At 36.3% G+C, this 10,013-nt stretch overlaps 1 protein-coding gene across 2 annotated transcripts; it reads right to left on the bottom strand.

The window, feature by feature from the left end:
* Positions 1 to 684: 684 nt before the first annotated feature.
* LOC117415867 (voltage-dependent anion-selective channel protein 2) lies at positions 685 to 7,396 on the bottom strand. 2 transcript variants are annotated; one of them, XM_034026758.3, is made up of 9 exons: positions 7,238 to 7,396; positions 6,237 to 6,327; positions 6,100 to 6,149; positions 5,006 to 5,158; positions 4,873 to 4,925; positions 4,404 to 4,631; positions 2,114 to 2,264; positions 1,980 to 2,037; positions 685 to 1,642 (listed from the first exon to the last, which is right to left on the bottom strand). In XM_034026758.3, exons 1-9 carry the CDS (start codon positions 7,379 to 7,381, stop codon positions 1,551 to 1,553), a joined length of 1,020 nt encoding a protein of 339 aa, XP_033882649.3. In that variant the 5' UTR covers positions 7,382 to 7,396; the 3' UTR covers positions 685 to 1,550. The 2 variants fall into 2 exon arrangements, with proteins under 2 accessions (XP_033882649.3, XP_033882650.1); XM_034026759.3 differs by having other exon boundaries at positions 6,237 to 6,308; positions 7,238 to 7,393.
* Positions 7,397 to 10,013: the final 2,617 nt, after the last annotated feature.

The following is a 10,013-nucleotide window of genomic DNA, read 5'->3' as shown; positions in this document are numbered from 1 at the left end:
CTGATTCTGCCAGTACCTTAAATGGCCTTTAAGATACATGGTCATGCTGCAAAGGCACAAAACTGTTAAGAATGCTTTTGCGTTCCAAATGTGAAGCACATTTCTCAAATCACTGTCTTTTTTCACCCAGAAAACTAAATGTAACATGTACCCAATGTGACACGAGGTTTTCATAATACTAGAAATGCAAAAGAGCTTATTTCAATATATTTGAGACACAAGCAGTTCCTTTTAATTGTCCATCAGGATCCAGTATATAGGTAAAAAAAAATGGCTATGTTGGCACAGCTTGACTTCCAAGATTATTTTTCTTTAAAACTTACCTTGCTAGATGTTCAAAGCATTTCCTCACAGCTCCACCAGAAAGCTTTTTTGCGGGGTCAGTTTGGTACAGCTGTTTACAAAGCAGACAAGTTGGGTCTGACTGTGTGCATTCTACAGTATATGGGACCCAGAGTCTGACTGTTTGCTAACATCCCTCCTAGATGCAGCTTACTGTATCCGTGATTTTTTTTTTTTTTTTGGTAGTTTAGTTTACTTACCTCAATGGCCCAGAAAAGTACCCCCCCTCTAAGTCGCTGTAATATCCCGTCATTCATTTGATAGTGTTTATTTCCTTTATTGTTTATGTACATCTGTTGGTATGAACTAATTCATGTTTTAATAAAAAATATATATAGGCTCTTGTGTTCAAAGACTTTATTCAGAAGTTAAATACAGAAGAGGACTTCTGGGATTTCTTGAGAGCAATGTCTTAGCCAGTGAGCCACATGGTGGGGGCAGTGACAGTTTTAGTGTTTATCAAATTCATTTTTGATGCGAGATTCTGTTTTTTGGTATAATTGAGTTTGTGTTTTGCACCTTGATCAGTATGTTCTATACTGATAGTCTATAAAGCAAAAATAAATCAAAAAAAAAATTAGACCCTCCAATTTACCAACCTTGAAATATATTCTAATTATAGTTACATTTAAAAAGCAATTCTAATAGCATCTCAGTTTAGTGTTTTAGATAGTGTTTTCACTTCAATTCCATCAATATTCCTGATACTGGAACAGCAAATTGCAAGAAAGTTAAGCTTCCGATTCATGCAATTAACAGTATAATTATTACAGCATTTAAATATAAATAGCTAAAAGTACTTTAAAATCACAACATAGAGGAATACCAATTAAATATGCTGTAAAACAAAAATACCATGTTCTTCCCCCCACCATCTGTGTTCATCTGTATCCAACATATCAAATGTTAAAACAAACAAAACATGCACTCACAAAATGTCCATTTTTGATAAAGGTGTATTTCATTAGGATGGCAGCGCACCGCCTTGTAAATACATGAAAATGTATAAAATGACTGACCTACTACAGGCATCTTTAATAACTATAACCCACTGTACAGAAATCAGATTAGACTGTCTAGATGTATTAAAGGATCAGGTTTCTTGTTGCTTCAAACATCCCTTTCAGAAATCCCCCTGCTGGTCATCTGAAATGCATTTAAGGCCAAATCTTCCAATTTCATCATTCCTTAAATTGTAGTTAAGCCTTTTATGCCTCCAATTCCAGGCCCAAACCCAGTTTGTGGCCACCAGCATTGATGCTCTTCCCGTCAATCAAGGAAGAGAGAGTAAGTTTTACACCTGTTAAAACAATTCAAAGTGATTATCTAGGAACTGGTAACAATGCTATCACTTTTCAACAACTCTGATCCCCCTCCCAGAATCTGAAGATACCAAATGAATGATGTACCAACAAGACAAATGGTTCATGGCAATCTCTTGAGCATTCCTGAAGAGACTAATTGAGACTGAAGAATGGAAAATGAAATGTCTAATTCCAGAATTTGACGGCAGGAAAAATACAAGATACCAAATTGGACAATCTAGACATCTAAGGGCAATCATTCCAAAAAAACTACCACCCTGCCCTGTATGGTTGTATTGGTAAGAAAGCTAGACACTTCCTATTAACACATACCAGGCCTGAGGGTTTGAGTATATCCTACTCCAATTAGGCTGGAATTATTCACCTTCGCCTGAAAAACAAATTAAATACGTGAATTACTGCTTTTACAATTTGGGGCTCAAGGATCAATTAAAAAATGTACTTACGGAGATGGACGCAGTAGAATCCAGCTGGTACTTTGCAGCAATGCCAAAACGAGTACTATTGCTGCCTGCAGTCCAAGCCAGATTGACAGCAGTTTCAAGCTTATCGCTCACTTTCTGGTAAATAGAGCCTCCAAATTCAGAACCATCATTACTAAAAAAAAAAAAAAAAAATCCTTTAAGTTAGTGAAAAGGGTATAATTTAGGGCTTCTAGTTTTCGGGTTTTATTTTTGATCACATGATGTCCCTTTAAACATTTTAAGCTTATTTGCTTTCTTAAACACTAATTACCAAAGGGAAGTTGTTTCTTTTTACCCTCATATCTTGATTGAGTTAAACAACGTGCATTGATCTCACCTGATTCTATTTGAACCTGCATTTCATTCTGGCTCTAAATCGCCAAATTCAGCTTATTAATTTCCACTGTGTTTGTTTAAGTTAGCGAAGCACTACTAGAAACTATCTGGTATTCAGTTAAGGCTTAACAACTATTAAGGTTTAAAAGGGAGAGAGAGAGATAGAGAGATGGAAAATAAGCCTAAAACTAGAAGCCCTAGGTATATTCTATGTGAAAATGGCTTTTCTAAAATATATATTAAATTAAATGTTTTGGAAGCCCATCTACTCTGTACTCTTGTTCTACTTCTACTCAAAAGGCAGCAAACACTGCATTGCTGCATTTAGTTCGTGTTAATCTAAAATATTGGATTTTCTCTGTACAAGATCATTCTTTTTAGGAAAAGTGCAGTAAAGCAGCTGAAATTTAGACCAGGTTTAAAGTGTATCTTGCAGGTCAAAACACACCATATTTCTGAATAGATTTCATCAATAGAAATAAAATAGTTTTTATGCGGTTAAAAATTATTAATAAAACAAAGAGACGATGGATTGTGTGGTGTCTGGCCACACCCACTCAAAAATCGTGCTGACCAGAATAAAACCGGAAGTTATATATGAAAAGGTAAACGCACATAGCAACTGCCGCTGAAAACAAAGATGAAGTCGAAGACCCAATTAAAAATTTTAGGGAACAGGGGCCACAACCCTAGATTTTTGAACCGGTGGCAAAATAAACCCGTGGCGGATCAGCAACACTGCATTGTAATTGTAATGTGTTTGATTACCAATAATATACGCTTCAGTATCTATACTCCAATTAGTTTAGCGATTGTCTGTTAGGCCTATAATACCCATTTTGTCTGTGACCACAGGCCACAGACTGTCACAGAACAACAGACCACTGACACTGAAGTCTTCAAATATGATAAATTACAAAACATACAAATTATGTATAGTAGATATAAGGATTGATAAGATGGCATTATATAAAAGCAGATAATACAACTTAAGCAATGAATATGGAAAAATAAATATTTCTTCACTCATTACGTCAGTGGTACAAATTTTTATGATGCAGTAAAGATCGGATAGTTGTTTGTAATCCAGAAATACAGGTTTACATTACAATATGGTAATTCCATAACAACTATTTACATGTTTTGTATCCTGATGATGCACACACAATTAAAGTCTCTATATAATTTTAAAAGTGAATGCCGAAATTATGACCATAAGTTTGTCAAAAATAGTAATGTAACAACTACTGTAACTTACTTGTTAGGTAAGGAAATTAAGAAACAGACAACCCACATTGCACAAAACGATTTCCTGAGTGGGTGTTCAATAGCGGTTGTTTTGTCCCTGTCTGTTTTAGGTGACAAATTTTTCAGCAACATGATAATTGCTGGATGAATCAGCTTTCCTGATAATCATGATCTTAAATTGCATCATAACTTCATAATCCCTTTGATACTTTTTCCCTGGAATGGCATGCACCTGATGCCCTGACATGTTGGAGTTCATACAACCCCCACACACAGGAATTCCCCATATTATTTTATTCTCACAAACCTGTAGGCCAGACACAGACCGAGAACTGTTTCCCTTTTGATACGTCACGCGTAATGTGGTACAAAAATGTTGTGTTATTGGTAGATGTGGTCCATGATCCACAATCACATTTTAGTGGCTTGTAATTTATTTATTTTTTTTAAATAATAATGCTAATATTCTTAATACAACACTGCTGCATCCATTTCAGTGATAAAAAAACCCTGCAAGATACACTTTAACACTGGCTGTCGTATTACGAGGTTTACCAAAAAGATCCAGTGCTTCAAACATGTTATGAAGTCTGTCAATTTCTCCCCAAGTCATGCATTTACACATTTAACCTTGAACCTGTATTTTAAGCTTTTACTGCTGAAACAGAGCCTATATTCTGAGACTTACACATTGGTATGTAGCTGGAAGTCTCCAGTTTTGTACCCCACAGAGAAGTTGTTCTGTGTCATCTTCGACTTGGCGGTGTCAAAAGTCATCTGGTAGCCAGCAAGCCATCCCTCATAACCAACCACAGCAGCACCATGGATAGCTGGGCCAGCAAAGTCAAAGTCCACATCACAACCCAGATTGACAAACTCACGCTTGTATGCAGTCTTGACTTTCCCACTCTTTTTGCTAGAAGAAAATTTAGCAGGATTTTACTACCCAAGTGTATTTACAACTGAACAACTTTCCATAAAACATACTAAAATTCCCCACTTACAGAATCATAGATGCTTTTCAAAATAAAATATGGCCTGAACCTATTTTCCTGCCCCAGTTCTCCCGCGCAATTCCTGAATACCCTAGTGTGTAAATACAGATCTAGTGGATTTTATAAATTGATAATGTTACAATTGGATATAGTACTTCTTACCCAGTATTTGGTGAGAAGGTAGTATCAAATGTCAGCTTCAAGCCTTTGGCAATCTGTGTGAATATAGTAGTTTAGTATTGGACCAAACGCATCTATATTAAAAGGATTATCTAAATATATTTTAAGTTTGCACCTGGTCTTCAACTGTGATTTCTGTTCCCAGAGTGTTATCAGTGTTCCACTTCTCTGTGAAGGTCAGACCATATTCAGACCACTTGTATTTAGTATCCAGACTTCCAATGACTTTGCTAGTGTCAGTGTTGGATGAGCCAGAAGTTGTGAATTCCTGTGAAGATGAAGATGAATAGCGTTTTCATGCATTAGCAGTTTTGAAAATGCTTGTGAATAGAGGACAAGATACATCAATAAATAAATTAGGTAACTAGTGTGAGCGAGCATTAGGTAATGATATATATTTTTTAAATCCATGACAAACTACAATAAAGGTTTTAATAACACATACTTTGCTCATTTAGTTGAGATTTTAATGTTGGGTAAATTCATATGCAAATCCTTAAGGCTGTAAAGAACACACCTTTCGCATTTGTCCAAAAACACAATTTTGATGTAAATATTTTTTTGTTTTACAAATGTCTATATTCTTGCTAGCTGCTTTTAAAATGCAAGATCCAACATGCTTGTGAACCAGAACACAGGGAAAAGCAAGGTTAAAAAAGTAGGATTTTTTGTGCCGGCATTACCATGAATTTTTATAGCACAAAATAGTTATAACACTGGATTACAGCAGATATATATGTGATCAGGGGTCAAAAGTTTGAGCTATCAAGCCTGTTAAATAAATTGTTCAAGCCCTATAGCTGCATAAACTTCTCCTAAAAGTAAGTTACCATACTCTTCTGAACAGTAAAATGTATGGCCTATAAATTTACTCCAACTAGTAAATACAAAATACGTAGTGTCTGGAAAGTTATACAAGTTACTTTGGGTATATAAAATACATTAAGTAGTGTTATTTTGCATATCCATCTCAGCTTTAATACAAGTCATAGCACTGACTGCATTTAAAAGACATGTCAAGCCTAACTGGCAATATGGCAATCCATAGCTTTCTCAACAGCCATTGTTAACAATGGCACATTTTCTACTCCAGAGACATTCAAAGGCCAATACATAATCCCAATTCATTCCTATACGTTTTACTTATGGCAGAGAAAACAAGCCATAAATCATTTAACATCCAAGCAATAAACAAAAAAAAAATGTTACCACTCCACTGGCAGACTTGGTCTTTACTTCCAGCTTCACCACCCCAAATCCTAGCAAGAGGGATACGAGATATTACAATTAAGTGAAACCAAAAACATGGTTTGACCGTTATTTCAAAAATAAATAAAGTTACTTACCATATCCTTTGTTGAAAATGTCTCTTGAGGATTTACCCAGATCACCGTATGATGGAGGAACAGCCATTCTTCCTGAAGTGTAGAGATAATTCTATAACAATGTTTAAACAATTACACTTCAGAACATTTTCTGAAATGACGTTATACACAAAGAATATATTTAAACGGTCGTACATAAAAAGGACCGAAGACGTATCATAGAAAACCTGAACATTTTTCGAATATAAGCTTGCATTACATTTATCGACACAATTGCTATCAGAAAGAAAAAAAAAACACACGTGCGCAAACGAAAGTGACTTTTGCGTAAATATAAGGTTAGCAAACTGGAGGCGGCCATCTTGGCATAAAAACGCCACCCTTACAGGTCTCTATTATTAACACAAACATAGCCTTTAACCAAGTGAATTTGTTACTTGACAGGCAAGAGTTGGTCCTGCAACACTTTAGTTTTGCCGAAACGCTTAATGTAACACTAAATTGGGCGTGGGGGTTCACCCCGCCGTCCCCCGTCCACTCGCCTCTCCTCCCCATGGAGACAGATTTAAAAAAAACAAACAAAAACACACGATTCATATACGGAAGACGTTAATTCACAGATAACCACGTATATTATATATCCATGCATAATGCAAACAAAAAAAACAACTTATCAACTTAAATTGACATGTTTAGCACCAAGACAACATATACTGACCTATGGCTGACCTATGGTAAACGAAAACTGCATCTCTACTCAAGTTTAAAGTTGATATAGTTTGATTTTGCTAAAATTAGTTTAATATATAAATAATAATTACAATAACAAAAAAAATGACTAAATCAACAACGGCCTAAAAAAATATAACGAAGCTCCCTACTCAACAGTTCTGCACATTTTCAATACATCACATCTCAAAATCCGAAGGCCTTCATAATGCTGTTCTTTTTACTCAAACATTTGAGAGAACATACAACTTCGATTTAGCAATTCACGTAAGTCTACTACATAACCTGCATACCTGTGTCTGATCTTTGCTTGGAGCTACAAAGTAAGTTTTTTTACTATTATTATTATTATTTTTGTTTCTGGCTGCGCCACCACAGTATATCTCTCCGACTGGAGGGCGAAGTGAAGGAGACAGCTCTACCGGTAACTCTGTCATAACCTCAGAACACAGAGGACCCCGCCGCAGGAACACCCAACACCGCCTGTCATAGTGCTTCATAAATTATTACAACATGAACTTGAGCGATAGTTATAATCATTTGTCCTCGCTTTTCATGATCTACGTGTACCTACAATATTAGAAATTTGGGGACCACTACCTTTATATTTGGGACACATTCTAGGCAAAATTACAAAGGTGCTCGGAAATTGATATCTGGTCCTGTTTAGGACACGCCTCCTACTTTTGAGTTACAGATAGTCTTGTGAATTGAAGTTCCTTGTACGGGTTATGTGCATGTCGAAATGTAAAATATTTGAATAGATACACTTCTTTTGAAATGTGATGATTTATCATTATGAAAATGTGCAGTACAGTTAATCTGTTCAGGAAATATGCACAAAATATGAGATCCCTTATTTTCGTATTATGGTCCTCATTTACAAAAGGTCGTAAAGGTGCGCAATAATTTCACGTTAATGATGTTCGTATTTACTATTGCAATTGTATTAATATTATCGCGCGAAATAGTGGACATATTATGGTGCACACTAATTTTATTGTGCCATACTATGGTAATCAGAATTAATATGTGATTTGTATGGTAATGCATGATTATGTATTTAAATGAAGCACCCCGCTCTGAATAACGAGATGCTTCATTCACACCGTATTACTAAACCTAAAGGGCGATCATTTTACTGCGTGCATTAAAGTGATCATTTTGTATGGAGACGAGGCTTAAGCATCGATAGGCATGCTAACCTCTGCCCTAAAAACTGGTGTGTGCAGTTCGATTCTTTTTACTGACATCGTTTGATTCATTAAGTTTTGTGAAGTTAAAATAAATTTTTTTTAAAAACTACATTTTAATAAAAACCCTTAAGGAGTATTAACTATTACTTTTAAACTATGTAATTCAGATTTAACTGCAACCTATTTAATAGCCTGCAATTAAAAAAAAAGAAAGAAAGAAAAACAGCTAGTGTATAAAATTAAGAAATAGTCGATTTCTTACTTTCCTTTTCAGGATTATACAGAGAGGATGGCACATACAGCAGTACTATGTTATTTATTCTGCCAGTTGCAATTAAGTAAAGATCTTTCAATGTGTCTGTAGCGGGAGCAAGCGCGACTTCCAGTGTTCCGATAAATTTCAAGTACCTTGTATTCATATTGTAACGGCGGGGAAGCTGCAACAAGCGACCAGCGAAAATATGGACTTAATAATGGACTGGGGACGGGGTTCAGAATTTGCTGCGTTGGTGTGATATGTTTGGGTCCTATTGCGTCACACTCCCTCTTTCCTTGAGTAGCCTGCCCTGCTTGTCAGTTAAACTTTGTGTGTGTGTGCGGAGTCAGAGTCCATCAAAAGGAGTGCTTTGCGCAAATTGAGGAAAGTTGAGTTGGGATTTAGGAGTATAGTGAAAGAGCGAGAGGAGATAAGAAAAGACAGCAGAAAGATCAATTGATACAAAAAGGAGTTAAATAAAAAATAGCACTTTTCACTGCTTCAACTGCACACCTATGTTTATTTGGATTCACACGCTCCCTGCCATTAAAAGCTGTAGCTATTCACATATATAATGCAATATGCCCTGTTAAAGCTCACGTGGAATTAAAATCCCCACAAAGAGGGCAGGTTTACAGGTGAAAGTGGGCTTCTACCAGGTTACCGGCTTACCTAATGTGATGGGTGCTGTTGATAGCACTGGCACCCCAATCCATGGAGCCTGCTGACAAGGATGAGAATTGAGGCTACGTCTCATAGATCAATATTTATCGAGTAAGCAGAACAAAAAGAAAAATATGCCATTGCACAACATGACTTTTATTGTATATGCATTGAAGGAGAAAGGAAAAAGGCTTTTTGTCTTTTTTTTTTTTACATCACACAAGGAATACATGTTAAAATGAAATACTAAGCAGTGCAGTTTCACTTTACGTTGCCTCTGCCTGTTCCCAGCTGAGTGCTGTGTCTGATGATTGCTCAGTGTAAGCCACCTCCACCTTCACAATACGCAACTGACCAATAGATATGCTTGGCCTGCTGGGGCTTCTCGTATCACAGTGGTCATAGGTAATTCTGACATTATCGTGCACATTAAATTATCGCTCACAATACATGTAATGTGCACGGTATGGTATGTAAATTATCCATATACTGTGCACGCAAATTAATGCGTTCTGTTAGTAAATGGGGCAGCACATTTAGATTTGTAGCGCATGTTAGGCTCACTACTTTACATGTGCGCTGACTCCAAATGTAGTGCCCTTATGTAAATAAGGCCCTATGTGTGAGCCATTATATTACTCCTTACTGCTACTGATTCCTTTCTTCTGATTGTCTTTATTGTTATAGCACTCTTCCCTGGTTACCTGGAACTGTTACTTTGTGTACTGCCATTCCAAACAACTTTACTTTGTTTCCTTGGTTTCATCTCAAACAATAGTGCCTGGTTTCACCAACCCCAGATTATCCCTAAGCATATACTGTTATTTTTGGTAAAGTTGTAGAAGACTAATGCTAGTCGGGGTCTGTGAAACCAGCCGTGTGACTTACATATCCAACGTCTTCCAGTCCTTGTTCCACTCAGTGGATCTGAACATTGTATATATAATGCTGCTA

Source organism: Acipenser ruthenus, chromosome 7 (assembly GCF_902713425.1).
Source record: "Acipenser ruthenus chromosome 7, fAciRut3.2 maternal haplotype, whole genome shotgun sequence".
In the NCBI taxonomy this organism is placed as follows: domain Eukaryota; kingdom Metazoa; phylum Chordata; class Actinopteri; order Acipenseriformes; family Acipenseridae; genus Acipenser; species Acipenser ruthenus.
This window is presented reverse-complemented; position numbering and strand designations above follow the sequence as displayed.

Coding starts and splice junctions, on each gene's coding strand:
- LOC117415867 (XM_034026758.3), bottom strand. CDS start 7,381: ATGACAGAGTTACCGGTAGAGCTGTCTCCTTCACTTCGCCCTCCAGTC. Junction 5,159..6,099: donor CCAAGTCTGCCAGTGGAGTG/GTAACATTTTTT, acceptor TCATCTTCACAG/GAATTCACAACTTCTGGCTC. Junction 2,038..2,113: donor ATTCTACTGCGTCCATCTCC/GTAAGTACATTT, acceptor TTTGTTTTTCAG/GCGAAGGTGAATAATTCCAG.